The sequence below is a fragment of the Pleurodeles waltl genome, chromosome 3_1, assembly GCF_031143425.1.
Source record: "Pleurodeles waltl isolate 20211129_DDA chromosome 3_1, aPleWal1.hap1.20221129, whole genome shotgun sequence".
NCBI lineage: Eukaryota > Metazoa > Chordata > Amphibia > Caudata > Salamandridae > Pleurodeles > Pleurodeles waltl.
Window position 1 is genome coordinate 29,897,031 of NC_090440.1, and position 26,238 is coordinate 29,923,268.

The 26,238-nt window shown below is 47.7% G+C and overlaps 1 protein-coding gene across 2 annotated transcripts in view; it reads left to right on the forward strand.

Annotated features, from left to right (window-relative positions):
- LOC138283718 (astacin-like metalloendopeptidase) overlaps positions 1–26,238 on the forward strand; it is a 728,958-nt gene that overhangs the window by 462,306 nt on the left and 240,414 nt on the right. For both annotated transcript variants that reach the window (XM_069221760.1, XM_069221761.1), the window contains one exon: positions 1,501–1,616. In XM_069221760.1, the coding sequence (XP_069077861.1) occupies positions 1,501–1,616 (116 nt within the window). The remainder of the gene's footprint in view (positions 1–1,500; positions 1,617–26,238) is intronic.

Below are 26,238 nucleotides of genomic sequence, written 5' to 3' on the forward strand. Positions count from 1 at the left end.
GTAATTGTGGAAGTGCAGGATAGTCATCAGTAGAATACATGACAATTAACAGTGGAAGTGCAGTACAATCTGTAGTCGAAGTGCAGGCAGCCAATGGTGGAAGTGCAGACACAGTAACAGCTAACAGATGTAGGACAGCTAACAGTGGAAGTGCAGAAACACTAGGAGAGGAGGTACAGGACAGCTAATGATGGGAGTGCAGGACAGGTAACAGTGGAAGTGCAGGATAGTCATCAGCAGAAGTACCTGACAACTAACAGTGGAAGTGCAGTACAATCTGTAGTGGAAGTGCAGGCAACCAGCGGTGTAAGTGCAGACACATTAACAGCTAACAGATGTAGGACAGCTAACAGTGGAAGTGCAGAAACACTATGAGAGGAAGTACAGGACAGCTAATGATGGGAGTGCAGGACAGCTAACAGTGGAAGTGCAGAAACACTAGGAGAGGAGGTACAGGACAGCTAATGATGGGAGTGCAGGACAGCTAACAGTGGAAGTACAGGATAGTCATCAGTAGAGGTACCTGACAACTAACAGTGGACGTACAGTACAATCTGTAGTGGAAGTGCAGGCAGCCAGCGGTGTAAGTGCAGACACAGTAACAGCTAACAGATGTAGGACAGCTAACAGTGGAAGTGCAGAAACACTATGAGAGGAGGTACAGGACAGCTAATGATGGGAGTGCAGGACAGCTAACAGTGGAAGTGCAGGTTAGTCATCAGTAGAAGTACCTGACAACTAACAGTGGAAGTGCAGTACAATCTGTAGTGGAAGTGTAGGCAGCCAGCAGTGTAAGTGCAGACACACTTACAGCTAACAGGTGTACGACAGTTAACAGAGGAAGTGCAGAAACACAATGAGAGGAAGAACAGGACAGCTAATGATAGGAGTGCAGGACAGCTAACAGTGGAAGTGCAGGATATTCATCAGGAGAAATACCTGACAACTAACAGTGGAAGTGCAGCACAATCTGTAGTGGAAGTGCAGGCAGCCAACGGTGGAAGTGCAGACACACTAACAGCGAAGAGATGTACGACAGCTAACAGAGGAAGTGCAGAAACACAATGAGAGGAAGTACAGGACAGCTAATGATAGGACTGCAGGACAGCTAACAGTGGAAGTGCAGTATAATCTGTAGTGGGAGTGCTGGACAGCCAGCGGTGACACTACACGAACACACAGATAAGGGTAAAAGTGTCCCACAATACTGTGGGGTTAAATAAAAGGTACTCCCACCGACCACCTACAGGGTAGAGTTCTGATGATTGTAAGCTGTTAACACAACGTGCACTAGCAGCTGTAACAGCCTTGCAGCAGGAAGGTATTACTACTGTACTTCAAGTAGCTGCAGTCAGGACAGGCATAATGAGATTACTGCTCGTAAGGAGGATATGACAGGCCTGCTAGTAGCCTCTGCAGCTGCTTCATCTGTCCTTGCTTGATTAATCAAGACCTCTGTGGAGATGCCTGAATCCAATGGTGCCCTTCCCTTTCTTCCAGATCTCTGCAGCACCCTGCTCTCCAGTGCCAATGGATCGCTGGCCTCTGCCAACCACCCAGAGAACTACGCCAACAATGCCAGCTGCCTCTGGCTGATTCGGATCCAAAGACAACAGGTGACCAGAGGGTCTGGGTATCCAGGATGCGCGTGCATAAGTGAAAAGGCGCTTCTGCCACTGTCCAGTAATGACTGTCCAAACTTGTGCAGGCATTGCACAATTTGCATGTGCAGCTTGTGCACACGCATGTCCAGAACTGTATCTTAATCACTGTGCAAACCCCGCATTTTTAACATTCTTTTTAACTCGGCTTAACTCCAGCGAAGGGGCCTGTTTTTAAACATGGGAGCAAAACCGCCTTATTCTATTCAAATGTTGAAGTCTATGTTTCATAATCTTTAATGGGTACAGCAACATTTCCCTGTATGCAGTGCTTAATTTATGAACGCAGGAGTGCCGGTGTCTGTTCAGAAGCCGGCAGCCTGTGCAAAATTAAATAAATACCAATGCTGGTAGTCTTAAATCCATTCCCAGACACACCTGCCCCTTTTTCTCGCTCTTGCAGGGTCCTGCTTTCTCCTTTTGTGAAAACTGTGCCATGTTTCTCTTTATCTTTATATGTACACAAAAAGAGAGCAATGGGAGTGTTGCTAGCCCACACCGCCTCCCTATAGAAATTATATCACCACTAATGGTGTGGGGTAGTAGGAATTGAAAGTCAGACTAGGTCAGTCTTTTTTCAGTGATGTTAGTAAGGTCACTGTAGATCCTCAGGTCGGGAAGTCATAGCTGGAAAAATGTCCAGGCTAAGGGGTGCTGTGTTGCCTACAGGGGGGTGGGGGATTTCCCTTACGGACTAGGTGGTCTCACACACATAATAGTGTCTTGCTTCATCATATGACCACCTAGCCCCACCCAAGTAAGGTGATACTACTTGGGCGGACTCAACCTCGTGGTTAAAAGAACCCGAGGGAGTGCTGAAATTAGACTGGCTGGATAATTACATTGATCCAGAAGGGGTGAATACTAAAAATACCAAGCATGTCACCAGTAGCTTCTGCTAATTTTAATGAAGGTGCATGCTGGTAAGCCTAAAACTAAAGGGGAAAGGCTCGTAGGAGAGTAATGTCTCTTGGAGTCTAAAAGAAAAAGTGGATGACCAACATGTTTCTGCCCTCACTCAGTGCTGGTAGGTCAGGGGCATTCGTCAGGGTCGGAGCACACGCAGTAAGTGGGGTGCTCAAAAAGTGAAAAACATATATGGCCTACCTGAACGGGTAGTTCACGATGGGGTAGGCCTGTAGTAGATAAGAATCAATGCATCAATGGATCCGCCACTATCAATTCAGAAGATATATGAGGTGAAAAACGTGGCAAACCACGCAAAGCACACAGCAAAATGTGAACAATACGTGCCAGGCACTCACACACACATGCAAGTGGGACTTACCCCAGGGTAAGGGGCAATCTGCCTCTGGTCTGGCTAGTGCCGGGGGGGGGGGTTTCCCTTGTAGTCACACTCTGGGGAGATAAAGGGTTAAGGAGGAATACAGGTGAAGGGTCATGAAAGGGAGGAAGAATGTGCAAGACATAAGGGAAACATAAACCACGAGTGGGAAATATAAAAGAGAAAGAAGCTTAAGCCAGGGGAAAGACAAGTGGGAAAAGAAAGAAAAGACAAAGGGGGTAGGAAGGAGAAAAGAAGAAAAGAAGGAAGAAAGAAGGAAGGGAAAGAAAAAAGAAAAAAGAAAAAGGAACAGAGAAAAAAAGAAAAAGAAAAAGAAAAAGAGGAAAGAAAAAAGGGGGAAAAAAAGAAAAACTGGGAAAGGAAAAAAGGGAGAAAGAGAAGGGGTAAGAAGGGGAACAAGGGCTGCTGAAGGGAGGGGAAACAGGGGAATGGAGGGAAACTAAAAAAAATAGAAAACTGGCCCCCAAGGGGGCCACACTTACCACTCCAAAGGGAATACCAAGTGGGGTTACCTACATGCCGGAGCCAGGCCGCTCTGATACTGACTGCATGGTTGTTCTGAAATATATGTGGACCAAGAGCCAATCGGCAGGGGGCTCCGAGCGGGATCTAATTAAGAGAATCAGGTGTATCGGGCGTCCTCGTTATGGGACCACGCCCTGTATCCGGTTGCACCCCCACGAGGGCTGTGCCGGAGTGAAATGCTTGAATAAGCTGCCCGATCGTTGAATAGGGCCGTCATAATTAAAACCGCGGGGCCGTTGTGCCAGAAAGGCCCGCGGGGTGGGAGATGCCCAGCAGTAGAGAAGTAACGTGTATAGATTGAGCGCCTGCACCGCGATGCGGTTTGCAGAGGCGGTGGGCGCCCAGTGATGACGCGCCGTGAGGAGCGCAGCGCGTTAAAAGGGCGCACGGGACTCTGGGAATTAGAGTCCCGTGTAGCAAATGTGGCGCGTCCAGTAGGACTTCATGGTGCAAAGGGGGGGAAGGGGGGGGGGAGAAAAGAAAAGGGGAACGGACAGGGAGGCAGTAGACAGAAGGGGGGGGAAGGGGAGAAGGGAAGAAGCATTCTGTCAAGAAAAGAGAAAAGAGAAAGGGAAACGAGAGGGGGGAGGGGTTGGGGGGGGGGTGTTTGTGGTTTGGGAAGAGAAAGTGAAAGGACCGAAAGAAAAGAAAAGAGGAAAAGGGGTCAAAGAAAACAGTCGGAGGAGAAAAAGAAGAAGACAAGAGAGAGAGAAAGAGAGAAAGAAGGGAAAATAGAAGGCCAACACAGGCCTATAAAGAAAAAGAGAAGACAGAAAAAAAAGGGGGAGGAAAAAAACAGAGGGGGGCAGGGGAAAAAAAAAGGGGGAGGTGGAGAGCACAGGGCAGAGGAGGAGGGAAATAGGGAAAGAGAAAAGGGGGGAGCAAAGGGAAGTAGGAGCTTGGATACGGATATGAGGATAGGGAAAGGAAAAGGTGCGGGAGAAGAGGGACAATAGCTTCAATGGTTGGGGTTGTGACAATAACTCTGAAATAGATGGACGTTGCCTAGGTCAAAGATTAGTGACATAGGGATTAGATAGTGAGATCCCCGATGGGACCTTAGGAGGAATCTCGCATGGGAAAGGGTCGCCGTGCTCTTAGTTCTTATCATAGAGCTGACCACTGTATATTATCGTTCAATCCTCTAATGTCCGTTTGCAACCTCCATATCCACCTTTGTTCATACAATAGAAGTTTTTGTGTGGCATTAGTTGCTGTTGATTTCAGTTGGTCCAACACTACCCATTGCATGTGATCAGGGTGGTGATTGCTGGACACATAATGTTCGGTGAGTCTTGTGGCATCTCTCTTGCATTTGATGGTGCTCCTATGCTCGCAGATGCGTGTACCCACTCTTCTTGTCGTCATCCCAATGTATCTTTTATCACACGGGCATGTGATCATATATACCACGTTTTTGCTGTTGCAGTTCGTGAGTTGTCTAAGTTCCCAGGGTGTCCGTAGTCCCACATCAAGTGTAAGAGTTTTCTTGGTAAATGCGCAGACACTGCAGCTACCACACGGAAAGTGGCCTTTAGCGGGAGGAAGGTCCCAGAGTGTCCTTTGTTTGTTCGGGGTGAGGTTTACCCGCGGGCAGGTGTGTACAATCATGTCCCGGATACTTTTAGCTTTTCTATAAGCATTCATTGGGGTTTGAAAGGGAAGACCCCCAGATGTGAGGATTTTCCAGTCTTCATTGAGTATCTTTTTGATCACATTGGACGCTGGGTTGAATGTAGTCACACAGATCAAGGGGTCTTTTTTATTGGTTCTGCTGCTGGGATGCAGCAAAGTTTCCCTAGGGCTCACACGGGCACGTTTATCAGCCCTCCTTAGTAGATGGTGTGGGTACCCTCTGGCTCGAAGTTTACTTGTGAGCTGCTGTGCATGCTTTTTATAGTCCGTTAGTTCGGTACAATTTCGCCGAAGGCGGAGAAACTGACCTACTGGGAGGTTTTCCCTGAGGGAGCGTGGGTGGAAGCTCTGGAACTGCAGGAGAGTGTTTCGGTCAGTAGGTTTATAAAAAACCTCTGTTATCAAGGAGCCATTCTTTTCGGATATTACTAAATCAAGAAAGGAGACAGCTGGGTCACCCAGTGTGGCTGTAAATCTCAGGAAGGGGTTCAGGGTGTTTAGCCAAGTAATGAAAGAGGTTGCTTCTTCCCTTGTACCTCTCCAGATTATCAGGATGTCATCGATGTACCTTTTCCATAACCTGATCTGGTTGAAATACGGGTTTTCCTCAGTGAGAACCATTTCTTTCTCAAAGTGATCTACATATAGACATGCTAGGCTAGGTGCGAAAGTGCTCCCCATCGAGGTGCCCTGGATCTGTAAAAAGAAGTTCTTATTGAATTCGAAGAAATTCCTGGTGAGGGCTAAATGGGCTAAGTCCAGGATGAACTCTGGGGGGGTGATGTAGCTCCATACACCCCTGTTCAGAAGGTCACTTATCACTTCCAAGGTTGCCTCCTGTGGAATATTGGTATATAGTGATTCTACATCCAGTGTTATAAGATGTTCTCTGTCTTTGTCAAAATCTAGGGTATCGATAAGGGAGAGCACCTCTGTTGTATCTTTTAAATATGTGGGAATTTGTTTCACGAATGGTTGGAGGAACCAGTCGCAAAATTGGGATAGTGGTTCCAGGATGGAGCCAATTCCAGAGACAATTGGTCTTCCCGGGGGTGGATGTTTATTTTTGTGGATTTTCGGCAAAATATAGAAATACGGGGTTTTGTGGTTGGGTTGGATGAGGAAAGCGGCCTCATGTTTAGTGATCCAACCGTTGTTCAAACCCTTCTCGATCAGGAAAGCGATCTCTTCTCTGACCTCCCCTGTCGGGTCCCTTGATAGTCTCTTATAGTGATGGTCATTGTTTAGTAAACGTAGACATTCAGTATTATACATTACTGTGGACATAATCACTATGGCACCGCCTTTGTCCGCTGGTTTAATGGTGATGGAGGAGTCATTGCTCAGGTTGTGGAGGGCTGTAAGTTCTTCGGTGCTAATGTTGTGGAAGATCTCCCTTTGAGTGTTCTGGAGGTCATCGATCTTCCTGCTCACTGATTTTTCGAATGCCAGAACTTCAGGTGGCATCAGTTGGGAGGAGGGAGTGAACTTCGATTTGAGACATAACCCGGTGTTCCTTTCTCGATCTGTATTGGATTCGGGGTTCATGAGGAAAAAGGTTCTTAGCCTAATTTTGCGAAAAAATTCCGCTAGTTCTACCCTCAATTTGAAGATGTCGAGTTTAGGGGTAGGGACAAAACCCAGACCTTTCTCTAGGGCTTGGAGTTCGTTGTTGCTTAATACTCTTGGGCTTAGGTTCACAACGGTAGTGGACCCCTTATTTATGCCCTGCTTGTGCTGGGTGATTCGTCGTCTGTCGGTCCTTCCTTCAGGTTCCAACTGACTCCTTTCTTCCTGCCTCTTCCCCGTCCGGGGCCTCTCCCAAAAAAAGGGACATTGGGATAGGGCCAGGTGGTTTGTGGCTGGGGTTATATAGGGGCTTGGAACTGGTTTGGTGGCCCATAGGGGGAGGGCCAAGCCCAGGGAGCCATATTAAGTAGCGGGGGCGGAGGGCTTGTATAAGGTGTGGGCCAATTATTCCGAATATTTCCCCTCCTGCCCCGTCTAGGCCGTGTTGTCTGTGTGCGGCCAGCGTCGGAGTCTGAGCTAGAGTAGCCCCCGGAGGATGTATCGGAGGGCAAAGAGGATTGGGCTACAAAGTCTTCCCTTGAGTAGGGATGTACCCTCTCAAGGGAGAACTTGTCTAAGTCTTTCTGAAATTTGGCAATTTTCAGGTGGGTCAAATACACTTTAAACTCACTAATGGTCTTGTTAGTTTCCTCTAGTTTCTTCTTAAATGCTGCGACCGTTAGTCCAGTTTTTAGGTTACTTTCTGCCGCTTTGATTAGAAGTACTAGAGTATCTGATAGTCTGGTGGCTGTCTTGATGATTAGAATTAGCCAATCGCGTGTGCATTTCCAGGCTATCAGAGACCAGTCCTTCCTAAATTCTTTGTCCTCTAGGAAGATACGTGGTTCAGTAGTGATAATCAGACCATTTGGTGCAACGTTTTTTCTCAAATATTCGGTCAGGACAGCCCCGTGTAATATTGTTTTCACTTGTGTCCTTTTTAGTTCTATCAGAGTGTCCCAATCCCCTAGTTGGGCTATTGTCTTGGAAAGTGAGGAATCTCCTAAAAGTGAAGATGCAGCGAGGATGGCCTGAAGCTCCTCCTCGCTGAAGGCGAGCCCTTCAGCCATATTCACGAAGGGAAGTGCGGATTTCTAATAATCCTGTGCATATATCGCAGGGTTTAGAAAGTAAATAAACGAAGCTCTCACAGCTAGCTGCTGCGCTCACCATATGTACACAAAAAGAGAGCAATGGGAGTGTTGCTAGCCCACACCGCCTCCCTATAGAAATTATATCACCACTAATGGTGTGGAGTAGTAGGAATTGAAAGTCAGACTAGGTCAGTCTTTTTTCAGTGATGTTAGTAAGGTCACTGTAGATCCTCAGGTCGGGAAGTCATAGCTGGAAAAATGTCCAGGCTAAGGGGTGCTGTGTTGCCTACAGGGGGGTGGGGGATTTCCCTTACGGAAAAAAGACTGACCTAGTCTGACTTTCAATTCCTACTACCCCACACCATTAGTGGTGATATAATTTCTATAGGGAGGCGGTGTGGGCTAGCAACACTCCCATTGCTCTCTTTTTGTGTACATATGGTGAGCGCAGCAGCTAGCTGTGAGAGCTTCGTTTATTTACTTTCTAAACCCTGCGATATATGCACAGGATTATTAGAAATCCGCACTTCCCTTCGTGAATATGGCTGAAGGGCTCGCCTTCAGCGAGGAGGAGCTTCAGGCCATCCTCGCTGCACCTTCACTTTTAGGAGATTCCTCACTTTCCAAGACAATAGCCCAACTAGGGGATTGGGACACTCTGATAGAACTAAAAAGGACACAAGTGAAAACAATATTACACGGGGCTGTCCTGACCGAATATTTGAGAAAAAACGTTGCACCAAATGGTCTGATTATCACTACTGAACCACGTATCTTCCTAGAGGACAATGAATTTAGGAAGGACTGGTCTCTGATAGCCTGGAAATGCACATGCGATTGGCTAATTCTAATCATCAAGACAGCCACCAGACTATCAGATACTCTAGTACTTCAAATCAAAGCGGCAGAAAGTAACCTAAAAACTGGACTAACGGTCGCAGCATTTAAGAAGAAACTAGAGGAAACTAACAAGACCATTAGTGAGTTTAAAGAGTATTTGACCCACCGGAAAATTGCCAAATTTCAGAAAGACTTAGACAAGTTCTCCCTTGAGAGGGTACATCCCTACTCAAGGGAAGACTTTGTAGCCCAATCCTCTTTGCCCTCCGATACATCCTCCGGGGGCTACTCTAGCTCAGACTCCGACGCTGGCCGCACACAGACAACACGGCCTAGACGGGGCAGGAGGGGAAATATTCGGAATAATTGGCCCACACCTTATACAGGCCCTCCGCCCCCGCTACTTAATATGCCTCCCTGGGCTTGGCCCTCCCCCTATGGGCCACCAAACCAGTTCCAAGCCCCTATATATCCACAGCCACAAACCACCTGGCCCTATCCCAATGTCCCTTTTTTTGGGAGAGGCCCCGGACGGGGAAGAGGCAGGAAGAAAGGAGTCAGTTGGAACCTGAAGGAAGGACCGACAGACGACGAATCACCCAGCACAAGCAGGGCATAAATAAGGGGTCCACTACCGTTGTGAACCTAAGCCCAAGAGTATTAAGCAACAACGAACTCCAAGCCCTAGAGAAAGGTCTGGGTTTTGTCCCTACCCCTAAACTCGACATCTTCAAATTGAGGGTAGAACTAGCGGAATTTTTCGCAAAATTAGGCTAAGAACCTTTTTCCTCATGAACCCCGAATCCAATACAGATCGAGAAAGGAACACCGGGTTATGTCCCAAATCGAAGTTCACTCCCTCCTCCCAACTGATGCCACCTGAAGTTCTGGCATTCGAAAAATCAGTGAGCAGGAAGATCGATGACCTCCAGAACACTCAAAGGGAGATCTTCCACAACATTAGCACCGAAGAACTTACAGCCCTCCACAACCTGAGCAATGACTCCTCCATCACCATTAAACCAGCGGACAAAGGCGGTGCCATAGTGATTATGTCCACAGTAATGTATAATACTGAATGTCTACGTTTACTAAACAATGACCATCACTATAAGAGACTATCAAGGGACCCGACAGGGGAGGTCAGAGAAGAGATCGCTTTCCTGATCGAGAATGGTTTGAACAACGGTTGGATCACTAAACATGAGGCCGCTTTCCTCATCCAACCCAACCACAAAACCCCGTATTTCTATATTTTGCCGAAAATCCACAAAAATAAACATCCACCCCCGGGAAGACCAATTGTCTCTGGAATTGGCTCCATCCTGGAACCACTATCCCAATTTTGCGACTGGTTCCTCCAACCATTCGTGAAACAAATTCCCACATATTTAAAAGATACAACAGACGTGCTCTCCCTTATCGATACCCTAGATTTTGACAAAGACAGAGAACATCTTATAACACTGGATGTAGAATCACTATATACCAATATTCCACAGGAGGCAACCTTGGAAGTGATAAGTGACCTTCTGAACAGGGGTGTATGGAACTACATCACCCCCCCCAGAGTTCATCCTGGACTTAGCCCATTTAGCCCTCACCAGGAATTTCTTCGAATTCAATAAGAACTTCTTTTTACAGATCCAGGGCACCTCGATGGGGAGCACTTTCGCACCTAGCCTAGCATGTCTATATGTAGATCACTTTGAGAAGGAAATGGTTCTCACTGAGGAAAACCCGTATTTCAACCAGATCAGGTTATGGAAAAGGTACATCGATGACATCCTGATAATCTGGAGAGGTACAAGGGAAGAAGCAACCTCTTTCATTACTTGGCTAAACACCCTGAACCCCTTCCTGAGATTTACAGCCACACTGGGTGACCCAGCTGTCTCCTTTCTTGATTTAGTAATATCCGAAAAGAATGGCTCCTTGATAACAGAGGTTTTTTATAAACCTACTGACCGAAACACTCTCCTGCAGTTCCAGAGCTTCCACCCACGCTCCCTCAGGGAAAACCTCCCAGTAGGTCAGTTTCTCCGCCTTCGGCGAAATTGTACCGAACTAACGGACTATAAAAAGCATGCACAGCAGCTCACAAGTAAACTTCGAGCCAGAGGGTACCCAGACCATCTACTAAGGAGGGCTGATAAACGTGCCCGTGTGAGCCCTAGGGAAACTTTGCTGCATCCCAGCAGCAGAACCAATAAAAAAGACCCCTTGATCTGTGTGACTACATTCAACCCAGCGTCCAATGTGATCAAAAAGATACTCAATGAAGACTGGAAAATCCTCACATCTGGGGGTCTTCCCTTTCAAACCCCAATGAATGCTTATAGAAAAGCTAAAAGTATCCGGGACATGATTGTACACACCTGCCCGCGGGTAAACCTCACCCCGAACAAACAAAGGACACTCTGGGACCTTCCTCCCGCTAAAGGCCACTTTCCGTGTGGCAGCTGCAGTGTCTGCGCATTTACCAAGAAAACTCTTACACTTGATGTGGGACTACGGACACCCTGGGAACTTAGACAACTCACGAACTGCAACAGCAAAAACGTGGTATATATGATCACATGCCCGTGTGATAAAAGATACATTGGGATGACGACAAGAAGAGTGGGTACACGCATCTGCGAGCATAGGAGCACCATCCAATGCAAGAGAGATGCCACAAGACTCACCGAACATTATGTGTCCAGCATTCACCACCCTGATCACATGCAATGGGTAGTGTTGGACCAACTGAAATCAACAGCAACTAATGCCACACAAAAACTTCTATTGTATGAACAAAGGTGGATATGGAGGTTGCAAACGGACATTAGAGGATTGAACGATAATATACAGTGGTCAGCTCTACGATAAGAACTAAGAGCACGGCGACCCTTTCCCATGCGAGATTCCTCCTAAGGTCCCATCGGGGATCTCACTATCTAATCCCCATGTCACTAATCTTTGACCTGGGCAACGTCCATCTATTTCAGAGTTATTGTCACAACCCCAACCATTGAAGCTATTGTCCCTCTTCTCCCGCACCTTTTCCTTTCCCTATCCTCATATCCGTATCCAAGCTCCTACTTCCCTTTGCTCCCCCCTTTTCTCTTTCCCTATTTCCCTCCTCCTCTGCCCTGTGCTCTCCACCTCCCCCTTTTTTTTTTTTTTTTTTCCCCTGCCCCCCTCTGTTTTTTCCTCCCCCTTTTTTTTCTGTCTTCTCTTTTTCTTTATAGGCCTGTGTTGGCCTTCTATTTTCCCTTCTTTCTCTCTTTCTCTCTCTCTTGTCTTCTTCTTTTTCTCCTCCGACTGTTTTCTTTGACCCCTTTTCCTCTTTTCTTTTCTTTCGGTCCTTTCACTTTCTCTTCCCAAACCACAAACACCCCCCCCCCAACCCCTCCCCCCTCTCGTTTCCCTTTCTCTTTTCTCTTTTCTTGCCAGAATGCTTCTTCCCTTCTCCCCTTCCCCCCCCCTTCTGTCTACTGCCTCCCTGTCTGTTCCCCTTTTCTTTTCTCCCCCCCCCCCCCCCCCTTTGCACCATGAAGTCCTACTGGACGCGCCACATTTGCTACACAGGACTCTAATTCCCAGAGTCCCGTGCGCCCTTTTAACGCGCGGCGCTCCTCGCGGCGCGTCATCACAGGGCGCCCACCGCCTCTGCAAACCGCATCGCGGTGCAGGCGCTCAATCTATACACGTTACTTCTCTACTGCTGGGCATCTCCCACCCCGCGGGCCTTTCTGGCACAACGGCCCCGCGGTTTTAATTATGACGGCCCTATTCAACGATCGGGCAGCTTATTCAAGCATTTCACTCCGGCACAGCCCTCGTGGGGGTGCAACCGGATACAGGGCGTGGTCCCATAACGAGGACGCCCGATACACCTGATTCTCTTAATTAGATCCCGCTCGGAGCCCCCTGCCGATTGGCTCTTGGTCCACATATATTTCAGAACAACCATGCAGTCAGTATCAGAGCGGCCTGGCTCCGGCATGTAGGTAACCCCCCTTGGTATTCCCTTTGGAGTGGTAAGTGTGGCCCCCTTGGGGGCCAGTTTTCTATTTTTTCTAGTTTCCCTCCATTCCCCTGTTTCCCCTCCCTTCAGCAGCCCTTGTTCCCCTTCTTACCCTTTCTCTTTCTCCCTTTTTTCCTTTCCCAGTTTTTCTTTTTTTCCCCCTTTTTTCTTTCCTCTTTTTCTTTTTCTTTTTCTTTTTTTCTCTGTTCCTTTTTCTTTTTTCTTTTTTCTTTCCCTTCCTTCTTTTCTTCTTTTCTCCTTCCTACCCCCTTTGTCTTTTCTTTCTTTTCCCACTTGTCTTTCCCCTGGCTTAAGCTTCTTTCTCTTTTATATTTCCCACTCGTGGTTTATGTTTCCCTTATGTCTTGCGCATTCTTCCTCCCTTTCATGACCCTTCACCTGTATTCCTCCTTAACCCTTTATCTCCCCAGAGTGTGACTACAAGGGAAACCCCCCCCCCGGCACCAGCCAGACCAGAGGCAGATTGCCCCTTACCCTGGGGTAAGTCCCACTTGCATGTGTGTGTGAGTGCCTGGCACGTATTGTTCACATTTTGCTGTGTGCTTTGCAGTGGTTTGCCACGTTTTTCACCTCATATATCTTCTGAATTAATAGTGGCGGATCCATTGATGCATTGATTCTTATCTACTACAGGCCTACCCCATCGTGAACTACCCGTTCAGGTAGGCCATATATGTTTTTCACTTTTTGAGCACCCCACTTACTGCGTGTGCTCCGACCCTGACGAATGCCCCTGACCTACCAGCACTGAGTGAGGGCAGAAACATGTTGGTCATCCACTTTTTCTTTTAGACTCCAAGAGACATTACTCTCCTATGAGCCTTTCCCCTTTAGTTTTAGGCTTACCAGCATGCACCTTCATTAAAATTAGCAGAAGCTACTGGTGACATGCTTGGTATTTTTAGTATTCACCCCTTCTGGATCAATGTAATTATCCAGCCAGTCTAATTTCAGCACTCCCTCGGGTTCTTTTAACCACGAGGTTGAGTCCGCCCAAGTAGTATCACCTTACTTGGGTGGGGCTAGGTGGTCATATGATGAAGCAAGACACTATTATGTGTGTGAGACCACCTAGTCCGTAAGGGAAATCCCCCACCCCCCTGTAGGCAACACAGCACCCCTTAGCCTGGACATTTTTCCAGCTATGACTTCCCGACCTGAGGATCTACAGTGACCTTACTAACATCACTGAAAAAAGACTGACCTAGTCTGACTTTCAATTCCTACTACCCCACACCATTAGTGGTGATATAATCTCTTTATCTTTATCCGTCTTTCTGATCTGTATGTTTTCCCCTCTCTTGCACGCAGTAAACATCTAATGCAGAAAATAAGTGCTGGGTCCCAAAACAAAGGGCAATGGCCCCCACCACCGGCAACTACCGGCTCAAACTAAACACTTCCTGTTTACAATTTATCAATTTGTGTGAGGATCTAATGTATAATATCGGTGCCGGTAGGTTTTTTAACAGCTTTTTAGTTCCCGTAGAAACACTGTGAAATTGTGGTTTCAATTTTCCCCACTTGTCACAGATGGCATTTCCAGGCTTATCCTGTGTTGACACTAAAAATGAAACTCCAAGAGAGGCCATCACTAATCACGCAGAAGGATGAAAACAATACACAGTCCATAGCAACATTTTTTGTGTGAAAAATATTACCTTGACTACTTCTGAGTTCCATTTACATTCAATGTATGCCAATATCTGAATACTCGGAAAGTGTAAGATGAATACAGCCGTTCTCTACTGAGCTGGAGTAGAAATTGTTACAAAGTTGTTGCCCAAGATAGACTTAAGAGCTAATTATGGATAGTGTGCACAAATACATTTGTTCTTGTATTAATTTCATCCTTATTTATGTTCAGAAGTCTTGTGTAAGTACTCCCTTAAGCTGAGATGGTGCAAGACAGATTGTCATTTTCTTCAGGATTAAATCTTTCATAGATTTACATGCTTGAATCATTTCGCATTGTCAAAGTGGGAGTCCCTCTATACCGTTAAACAGCACTTTAGGATATCTACATAGAAGTCAATGTTAAAGGATATTCACTTTAAAATCTTATTCACATAATTAGAAAAGACCCAAAGTCCAGCCCATCAGGCGACAACAGCCTTTACAACCCTCATCACAGGGGCTCCAGTCCCTCATATTTTCTACCTGACGTTGCATGAAGAGAGTCTCCTCGAGCTTTGTTCTGGTATTGTAAGAATTCTGTATTTCTGATATTATTTGTGAGACAACTAAAAAGGGCTCTTTAGACCTTGTAATACTTTTGGGAGGAAAAGACTTCACTCAGAGGACCCACAACAGGATGGGATATCCATCACCATTGTGACGGAGTAACCCGTCCATCAATATCTAGGCCCTATGTCATTACCACAGATGCTTCCCTAGAGGGCCGTGGCAGGCATCTTCAAGACTTAGAAATTCATGGAAAGTGGTCTTCAATACAGAGGGCCATGGACATCATTCAGCTGGAGATAAAGGCAATTTATCTCAGCCTTCAAGCTTTCTTACCCAGAATAACAGGTGCCTTTGTATTGGAACACACAGAAAATATCACCAGCATGTACTATGTCAACAAAAGGGGGCACAAGATCATTACCCCTTTCCAAGGACACTCAGGAAATCTGGAAATGGACAATGGCGCACAGGATACCTCTCCAAGCGGAACATGTTCCCAGAGCAAACAGCGTATTGGCAGACACTCTAAGCAGGACTAAGAACACCTGCCATGAATGGGAGCTGGATCAACTCACACTCAACAAGATTTTCTTTCTATGGGGCAAACCAGCGTTGGATCTCTTTGCGACAAACGAGAACCGATAATGGCAGTTCTATGCAAGTTGGCAGCCTTTGCGATCAGATGGCCCAGGATCTATGCATACACTTTTCCCCCCAAATCCTCTGATACCAAAGGTACTCCACTAGATCAAAACAGAGAAGTGTTGCCCCAACCTCTTAGCCCCCAGGTGGTCTAGGCAACATTGGATCACGGAACTCCTCCTTCTATCGTAGTCCACCCAAATTTGCCTGAGACCATCACAAACACTGTTAACAATAAACCAATGACAGGTCCTTTATCCAATATCTAATTCTCTCCACATATGTATATGGCTCCTGAATTCCATGAATTCCAACATATAAATGTCTCTCAGGAATGCAAGAACATTCTCTCGAAGGCTAGAGATGATGCTACAACAAAGACATGTAGGTTAAAATGGAAACGTTTCTGCATTCAATGCCAGGAATCAAACTTGCATACACTTCAAACATCACCTGAGCAGATACTGCATATTCCCTCACATTGGCTCAGTCAGGTTTGGTGCATGCCTCTATAGTGGTGCATCTCACTGCAATATCACGATGCACACGTTTGGCACACTCTTTCTCATTGTGCTCCCACAGGATCATCAAACAATTTATCAAACAATTTATGAAGGAATTGTTTAAAGTTTTCCCCACAGTGAGGGCTCCTCCACTGGACTGGCACCTGAACATAATCAGCATAGAGTGGAGTAAGATTTTTTTGTAGATTTCAGTGAGGTACAGTGGCACAGCTCATGAAAGCTCCTTTAGAACCCATACCCAGAGCAGATCTCAGGTTCCTCACCTGGAAGATCACACTACTCATAGTTCTGACGTCCACCAGAAGGGTAAGTGAAATACAGGCTTTTACAACCCAAGAGCCTTTCTTGGACTTAACAGACAATGCTGTAATTCTCAGGACCTGTCCAATGTTCACCTCCCAGGGTGCCTTCAGATTTTCATTTCAACAAGCCTATAATATTGAGAACTTTCTTACTGAATCCAAGAACACCAGCAGAGAGATCTCTGCATATGCTAGCTAGCAAACAATGCCTCAAATGTTATTTTCATCGCACAAAATACATCCGGAAGACAGATCAGCTGTTGATTTCATATGGACACATTCAGAAGGGTGCCCAGTTATGGAAACAGCCATCGCTCAATGGATTTCAGCGGCAATCAGCTCTAGCCTTTCAGTTTATGTATACCGCGCTCCTGCCGCTAGTTGGGCGTGAGCGTTTCTCATAATACTTTTTTATTCCCATTTGCAATATAAGGAAACTGTGTGACTTTTTATTAACTCGTGTTCGCCTACAACTTTTTTACAAATTACAATGTTTACACTTTTTTAAATCTCACCTTATTTAGGCACGCTGACTTACTCGCTCTACGCTCCTGGTTTGTGTTTCTGACCTCGGGGTTGGTGCCTGTTAGAGCCCACCTTGGCTGGATCCAGGACATGCCCCTGTTGAAATGGGATTTCTTGCTTGCGGCCATTTGTGGGACACAGGAGGAGGGAAGATAGCGGGCTAGCATGGTGAGCAATGTGTACAATTGCCCATAAAAAGCAGACCAATGTGCAGATGAGTGCTGAAGGCAAGCCAAAGGCAAGCCCGTCTGTGCCTGTCCGTTCCTGGACAGTGCCAGGGACGCCTTCCCCTGCTTCAAAGGAGGTGAGATGCCTCACTATACCAGAGAAATGCTTCTGAATTACCGCTCGGTAAAAGGTGCAGAGGCTTGTAAGTTAATTAATCTTGATCATTGCTCAACTTTTAAGTGCACTGTCTGCCAATGGAGCTCAGAACTGGACGCAGATTCCCCTAGTCAAGGGTGCGTGCAAAAGGGAAGAGTTATAGGAAAGGGTGTTCCTGCAAAGAGGAATTATACCTGTGCATTGCTGAAGGCTCGCTCTTTGATTGAATATCGTATGGAAATTTGCGACTTAACAGAACTTTATGACCTTGACTCTGTGTTTATCATGGACTCATGGAGTAAAGAGGACTCACGCCCGAATTTAGTGGCAGCTGTTCCAGAGGGTTACTTAATAACCAGCCTTAATCGCCCCTTACACAGGAGATGGCTTGGCCATTATCTTCAAAGAATCCCTCTCCTGCACTTTTCAGGCAGTTAAGTCACTCCCCTGCAACCTCAGGCACCTCAAGACAATGTCAACCGGCTGGTGAAGTCTGCTGTCCACGGACATTCGAAGATCCTGCTACACAGGTTGTGACTCTGTCGCACTGTGACTTTTGCACTTGCCAGGCCTTGCTGCTTCTTCATCCGGGAGATCTCCAGGCTCCAAGAAGCCACGGCCTTCAGCACTCTGCAAACCGAAGATCAGCTCCTGTCCTGCAACTCCTTAGACCTGTTTTTCTGGGCTGATAAGGCCTCCTTGTGACTCCCTGTGTCCAGCGCCTGTGGGTTACTCATGGGGGCTCCATCGACTTCTGTTGGCCGTCCTGTGTGCTGAGGGCCAGCTCTGACTCCCCCTCCTGGGTAAAGTCTCCTGGACCTTGCTGATTCCCAAAACTTTGCAAACTCTTCTGGAACTCCTGTTTGCATTTGCCAGGGCTTGTTGGTGACCTGGATGGTCACTGACCCTCCTGCAATCCAGCGACTGTCCAGGGACAGCTCGTAGGTGACTCCTGGGATCTTCTGCAGCTCTTGGACCCCGCAGCTAGACTTCTCCTTCCACCTACTTTCAGGACATTCACCTGCAGGAGGGTGGACATTGCCTCCTGCACCACCTAGGCACTTCCAAAGGGGGGCTGGACTCTGTCCCCTTCTTTTGTAGGTCCTCCATGTCTGAAATCCATCCCTGGGTTCCATCAGCCTGGTCCACAAGTTGTGACAGCAGCTGGACAATTCAAGGCATCCACAGACTTCATAGAGAGCCCCTTCTTCCCGCTGCATCCAGGTCCCTGGTGTAGGTACTCCTGTCTTCTGGCCATCCTTGTGTGGGGGCCCTCTCCATCCATTATCTTACCTGTTGGTTTCCTCGGGCTCCAATGGCAAGGGTCTTGAATTTGACAAACTCCAACCACTACTCCCTGTATTAGTCTATGGGACAACTGGGTGGGTAACTACCTTACTCCTGGTTGCGGGGGTTACTTACTGTACTTACCTCTGCTGTACCTAACTTTCCCCAGCCCTGGTTAACTACCGCACTTAACTTAGCTGGAGTCACTGTTTCACATTCCGCATCTTTAGTATATGGTTTGACCCTCCCCTAGAGCCCTTTGTATTTTCAGCTATTTCTGATGGTTATTCTGTGTATAAATTATGTGTAATATCTCCAGAGGGAGACATTCCAATTTCAGTTTAGTAGCAGTGCTGTAATAAAGTATCCTTTATGCTAGCAACACTTGTGTGGTTCTTTGTTGTGAGTAAGTTACTGTCCTACTATTGTGGTATTGCAAGTACTTTACATTCCTCCTTGATAAGCTTTAGCAACTCACTTAGCTACCCCTAGAGAGCTTCTGCTATCTGGACACCTATTCACTATCACTAAGGGTTGCCTGGACTCAGTATAGGGTGTCACACCATATGTGTACACCATAAACTGAGCCAGCCTCCTACAATGAGGACGAGCTCAGGGAGCAAAGGTAAGTACTGGGCACTGATCAGAACCAAACCAACAGGTCACAATGGGCAGCACTAAGGCGGTCTGGTGCAGGGGTGCAATAAGGTATCGGGTGCCCAGTGGTTCTCTATGGGAGTTGGACCTTGTGACCAAAAGGCTGCAGGCTCTGGCTAGGAAGCTAGTCAGAGACAACATGCAGGTAGGTAGTAGACGTGAGGTGATCGGGCATAGGTGCACCTTTGGTCCTTCCCTCCAGGGCCCAGGTGCGAAGGATGCAGAGGTTTCCTTAGGTGTTGTGTTTTCTTGTCCAGGAACACGCACGGTCAAGGGTGTCATGTCTGTTGAGGCTGCAGGCATAGTGGGTAGGTCCGGCAGTGGTGGACCCAGGGTGGACCCGAGCTCTTTGGAGCCAGGGGACATTTTTGGCCACCTAAGATGGGGTCAGGGGTGATGGATGCAATGGTTGCTAAGGTGTCAGGTTTTCTCTCACCACAAGGCTGCCGGAGATTGGGCCTGAGTGCAGAGGCAGCAGGCTTCTTGGATGAGTCCAAGATAGGTGAGACCACAATGGACTCAGTCTCTTACAGCTGGGGACCTGCGCTGGCACCGTTGGTTGGCTTCACGTCGGGTCGTGGACGTCGGGTGCAGTGGCTACTTCAGTTCTCTTCCAGGGGATCCTCATCAATAGTCATAAACATTGAATATTCCCGCCCTTGTGCGGGGACCCAGGAGCATATATAAAATACACACATATTAAACATGTGTAAAACAGCAATGCAGGCTATAATCATAAGCAGGCTCAAATGCTTTATTTCTCTGAAGTTTTTTTTATTTTATTTTTTTTAATTATAAAATTACAATAGAGAATAAATATCTACCCAAGCCCCCAAAACTGGGCTTAGGGAAGTAAGCAGTAGTAATCACGAGGGAAAAAAGAGAAAAAACTACATTGAAAAACAATGGAGCATTCTTAGCCAATAGGATGCATGCAGGTTAACACAGGAGAACCATAAAAACTTTGGCACCGTGCCTTTAAGACCCTGAGCACCTCCAGTATCCCACCATGCCTCAGGGGTGAAGGAAAGGTGACAGTTGGTTCACAGTTAGGTCAGTTCTTTTTTCCGGCTTCTTCTGAGAGGATCCTGGAGCATTGAGCTCTCAGTTTTTCTGAGTTTTTCTCAGAAAAATCCTTTAAAAAGTGTTTTTTCCTGTTTCATCCTCCCCGGATTCGCAGTATTCGCGAATGTACTCGCCTACTGCCTCTCTTCCAAGAACGCCATCACCGACAGTGAGGGCAGGACGGGCTCGTTCAGTTCCTCGTCAACCGACCGCGAGGCCTGAGCGCTCTGCTACAGCGTCTCGCAGCAGGTCTCGTTCCCAACGGCGATCCAGGTCACGCTCATGAAGAAGATCACCCTCTTGGTCGTCATCAGGATCATCTGTCGGGCGTTACTCCCCCACCCTAACAGATTCTCCACCTGCTAGGGTCTCACCGGTGGATGACATTACCACTTTAACGAGGTGCTGTTAAGGGGAGCGCAGAAATTAAACATAGAGGTTCCAGAGCCATCTACCTCCTCGTCAGTCATCTTTGAGACTCTGCAGCATAGATCAGCGTCAAAAAAGCTACTACCTCTAGTGCCTGGTTTGTTGCAACCAACCATGGACACTTTTCTGGCCCCAGCCACACTCAAATCTGCCCCGGCTAGAATTTTGAAAAAATATAAGGCTCCCGAACAGGACTCTTTATTCCTAAGAAAGGATCCGCCGCCGGACTCTGTAATATTGGCCGCAGCCCGAAAAACCCACTCGGTGGCATCATCCTCCACTGTCCCCCCGGATAAAGAGAGCAGGCATCTAGACTCTCTGGGGAGAAAGATGTGCGGTACGGCGGCTTCGGCAATGAAAGTCTCCAGTGCTTCTGCACTCCTGGGCAGGTATGACCGTTCTCTGTGGGACTCCCTCAATAGATTCACAGAAAAACTGCCCAGAGAAGACAGACAAGATTTTCAAGAGATCCTGCAAGAGGGATGCCTGGTATCCAACCAGGTTATCAGCGCGGCGGCAGATGGGGCGGATTTAGCTGCACATGGGTACGCACAAGGAATCTGTGCAAGGAGGTCTTCCTGGCTGAGACTAACTGGTTTAAAGCAGGAAGCACAACAGCGCATCCTGAATCTCCCATTCGCTGGGAACTCGCTGTTCGGTACCCATGCAGACGAAGAAATGGCCAGCATGAAGACCGAGGTGGACACCATGAGGGCGGTAGGCCTGGAAAGGAAGAAAGATTTCAGGCGGAGGTATAGGCCTTATGACAGGCGCCCTTTCCAGCAGAGGGTTCAATCCCCTCACTGGGCCCAAAGGCCACAACAACGGCAGGGACGCCCTCTTTTTCAGCGAAGGAACACAAGAGAGCGAGGGTCAAGTAGACCTCAGCAGTCCACACCGAAAGCGCCGGCCAAGCAATGAGATCTCGCTTCCCTCGACACTGTACACCACTCCGGTGGGGGGAAGTATTACAGGCTATCTTCACGAGTGGCACTCTATCACAAGAGACAAATGGGTGCTCAATATTGTCGAAAATGGCTACTCTCTTCTTTTCAAACAGCCTCCGCCACACTTGCCACTAGCCAAATGCAATCCATCTCATCCCAGCCTGCTGCGCAGAGAGGCTCTCGCCCTCTTACAAAAGAATGCAATAGAAAAGGTTCCACCTGCGCACAGAGGAAAGGGGGTTTACTCCCGTTATTTTCTGGTGGCGAAAAAGGGCCGAGAGGGCGTTTTCAGACCCATTCTGGACTTACGGCTGCTGAACAAACACATAAGAAAACAAAAGTTCAGGATGCTAGCGCTTCATCAGATTTTCCCTCAGCTACATCAGGGAGACTGGATGTGCTCCATCGACTTGCAGGATGCATATTTTCACATCCCAATAGCTCCCAAGCATCGGAAATTCTTGCGCTTCCAAGTAGCGTCACAGCATTATCAGTTCAGAGTTCTACCATTTGGCCTGAAATCTGCCCCACGCGTCTTCTCGAAATGTGTGGCGGTGGTAGCGGCACATCTTCGAAAACAAAAGATATTCATCTACCCATACCTAGACGACTGGTTACTGAAGGCTTCTTCTCCGGAGCAGGCGAGAAGCCATCGGGACATTGTGCTCACGGTTTGCGAGTCTCTAGGTCTTCAGGTCAATTACCAAAAGTCAACCTTGATTCCAACACAGAACCTTCACTACCTGGGAGCTATAATAAACACAGAGCGCCAAAGAGTGTATCCTTCGGAGGAACGACTATCCTCAATAGACAGGAAGTGTCAGGACCTGTTGAAAGCCAACGCACCTACGGCACGTCAGGTGACATCACTGCTGGGCTCCATGGCATCATGCATTTTCATTGTCCCAAATGCCAGACTGCACATGAGGCCTCTCCAAGAGGCATTGGAGAGCAACTGGAGCCAAAGGACAGGTCGGTGGGAGGACAGAGTGCGACTACCGGCAGCGGCACTTCAGTCATTGAAATGGTGGATGCACAGACCTCACCTGTCAGTAGGTGCTCCATTTCACCAGGTAGTGCCATCCGACACTCTGGTAACGGATGCGTCTCTTCAGGGATGGGGGGCTCATCTGGGTCTCCTTCAAGCTCAGGGCCTGTGGTCAGACAAAGAAAAGCAGTACCACATCAATGTGCTGGAACTCAGAGCGGTCCATCTGGCTCTCAAGTCTTTCACTCCATTGATTCAGGGGAAATCTCTCCTAATATAAACGGACAATACAACCACGATGTATTATTTGAACAAACAAGGGGGAACGAGATCCCTACCCCTATCTGGAGAGTCCCAAACGATATGGCATTGGCTCCTGGCCAGAGGAATGTCACTTACAGCGGTTCACCTGCCAGGTCAACAAAACGTGGAGGCAGATTTCCTGAGCAGACACCTAGAGGACGCACACGATTGGGTCCTACACGGCAAAGTCGTCGAATACATCTTCGCTCAATGGGGTCGACCTCAATTGGATCTCTTCGCAGACAAAGTAAACAAGAAATGCCCAGACTTCGCATCCAGGTTCTACCGTCCGGGATCTCGAGGGAATGCCCTGTTGATCGACTGGTCAGGGATATTTCTCTACGCCTTTCCACCGATTCCCCTCATACCGGCAGTGATCAACAAACTTTACAGATCCAGAACCAGAATGATTCTCATAGCGCCACAATGGCCCCGTCAATTCTGGTACACAGATCTCCTCAACCTATCGGAACAACCTCACAGGAGGCTGCCGTGCAGACCGGATCTTCTGAGCAGGATGGAGGGCAGGATTCTACTTCCCAACCTACCCTCTCTGAGCTTAACAGCATGGCTCCTGAATTCCTGCAGTATGGGCACCTAGGGCTCTCACAGGAGTGCATGAACATCTTGAAAGAGTCCAAACGACCTTCCACGAGGCGTTCTTACGCTTTTAAATGGAAGAGATTCTACATATGGTGCTGTCAACAAGGTCAGAATCCCATACGGGCTCAGGAGGATGTCATACTGTCCTATTTACTTCATCTGGCAAAGTCCGGTCTGCAGGTATCATCTATTAAGGTACATTTGTCTGCCATTACAGCCTATCGTAAGTCACCTTCTCAGGAATCCTTCTTTACGAAACCTGTAGTCAAGGATTTCTTAGAAGGTTTGAAAAAAGTTTTTCCGCCCATTCGGAGACCATCTCCTCCATGGGAGCTGAACATAGTATTGTCAAAACTTATGGGCCCTCCTTTTGAACCTATACACAAGGCCTCTTTACAACACCTTACGTGGAAGACGGCTTTTTTGGTGGCCATTACTTCAGCGAGGAGGGTCAGCGAAATTCAGGCTTTGTCTTCCAAAGAACCGTACACAGTTTTTCACGACAATAGAGTGGTTCTGCGAACTCACCCATCTTTCCTTCCGAAGGTGGTGTCAGAATTCCACATCAATCAGACTATGGGGGTCATTCTGACCCTGGCGGTCACCGACCGCCAGGGCCAACGACCGCGGAAGCACCGCCAACAGGCTGGCGGTGCTTCCTGGGCCATTCTGACCGCGGCAGTAAAGCCGCGGTCAGAAAAGGGGAACCGGCGGTTTCCTGCCGGTTTACCCCTGGCCCAGGGAATCCTCCAAGCAGCGCCGCCATGGGGATCCCGACCCCCTTCCCGCCATCCTGTTCCTGGCGGTTTTTACCGCCAGGAACAGGATGGCGGGCATGGGTGTCGTGGGGCCCCTGGGGGCCCCTGCACTGCTGGCATGGGCAGTGCAGGGGCCCCCTAACAGGGCCCCACAAAGATTTTCAGTGTCTGCTTTGCAGACACTGAAAATCGCGACAGGTGCCACCGCACCCGTCACACCCCTGCAAATCCGCCGGCTGCATTCGGAGCCTGCTTCCTCTTTGCAGGGGCTTTCCCGCTGGGCCGGCGGGTGATCTTTTGGAGATCGCCCGCCGGCCCAGCGGGAAAGTCAGAATGACCGCCGCGGTCATTTGACCGCGGTGCAGTCTTTTGGCGGGCGGCGCCCGCCGCCTGCCGGGGTCGGAATGACCCCCTATATCTTTACCGACTTTCTTTCCCAATCCGGAGACTCCGGCGGAGAAAGCATTGCACTCCTTAGACTTGAAAAGAGTGCTGAAATTTTATTTGGATAAAACAAAATCCATTAGACATTCCAACCGCTTGTTTGTAAATTATGGTCATTTGAGGACAGGAGAGGCAGCATCTAAATGAACGATATCAAGATGGATAGTTTCTTGTATTGTGAATACTTACCAGCTGGCTAATAAACAATTACTTGCTAGGCCTAAAGCGCATTCCACAAGGGGAAAAGCGGCTACTGCTGCCCTCCTTAACAATGTTCCAATATCTGAGATTTGTAAGGCTGCTACATGGAAGTCTGTACATACATTTACTAGACATTACTGTTTAGACTCAGATGCAAGAGCGGATGCCCAAGTGGGGCAGGCCTCTCTGAGAAATCTATTTGCATAATACGTATCTATTCCTGCACTTCTATTAGACAGTCCGCAGAGTTTAGGGATGGGCTTGCTAATCTATTCAATGTTTATGACTATTGATGAGGATCCCCTGGAAGAGAAGGATAAGTTACTTACCTGTAAATCCTAGTTCTCTTCCAGGGGTATCCTCATCAAAGTCATAAACAACCCACCCTCCTCCCCGGACGCACGTCTCCTAGAAGTGCAGGACAGACTGTCTTTGGAATCAGTTACACAGATTGCCACCGTAAAAAAGTACTGACCTAACTGTGAACCAACTGTCACCTTTCCTTCACCCCTGAGGCATGGTGGGATACTGGAGGTGCTCAGGGTCTTAAAGGCACGGTGCCAAAGTTTTTATGGTACTCCTGTGTTAACCTGCATGCAGCCTATTGGCTAAGAATGCTCCATTGTTTTTCAATGTAGTTTTTTCTCTTTTTTCCCTAGTGATTACTACTGCTTACTTCCCTAAGCCAAGTTTTGGGGGCTTGGGTAGATATTTATTCTCTATTGTAATTTTATAATAAAAAAAATAATTTAAAAAAAACTTCATAGAAATAAAGCATTTTAGCCTGTTTATTATTATAGCCTGCATTGCTGTTTTACACATGTTTAATATGTGTGTATTTTATATATGCTCCGGGGTCCCCGCACAAGGGCGGGAATATTCAATGTTTATGACTTTGATGAGGATACCCCTGGAAGAGAACTAGGATTTACAGGTAAGTAACTTATCCAAATCCGGTCTTTAGGGTTCCAGTAGCTGGAGAGTTTTTCCTTTAAGTTTCTTGTTGCAGAGCAGGTCCGCTGCTCACAGGAGACTTGAGTCTTTACTGAAAGCAGTATGAGTTGGCTTCTTGGGCAGAGTCCTTTAAGGTCAGCAGGGAGTCTGGCGTGGTCCGCTGCTTCTTCTTTTCCTGGACTGCGGGTGCAACTCTTCTTTGTCCTTGTCTTCTTAGGTTGTCACGATCTGAGTTTTAGGGTTTAGGGGTGTTGTAGGAAGCTGGTACAGTGTGTGGTGGACACCTATGCTATTACACCTTATGCTGGGTCCAGGCAAACTCCAACTAGATAGTGTTACAGTGTCTAAATAGCAGGGCTCTCTGGGGTAGCTGAGGTGAGCAGCGAAGACTTATCTAGGAGGCATGTGAAGCACTTGCAATATGACAGTAGTCAC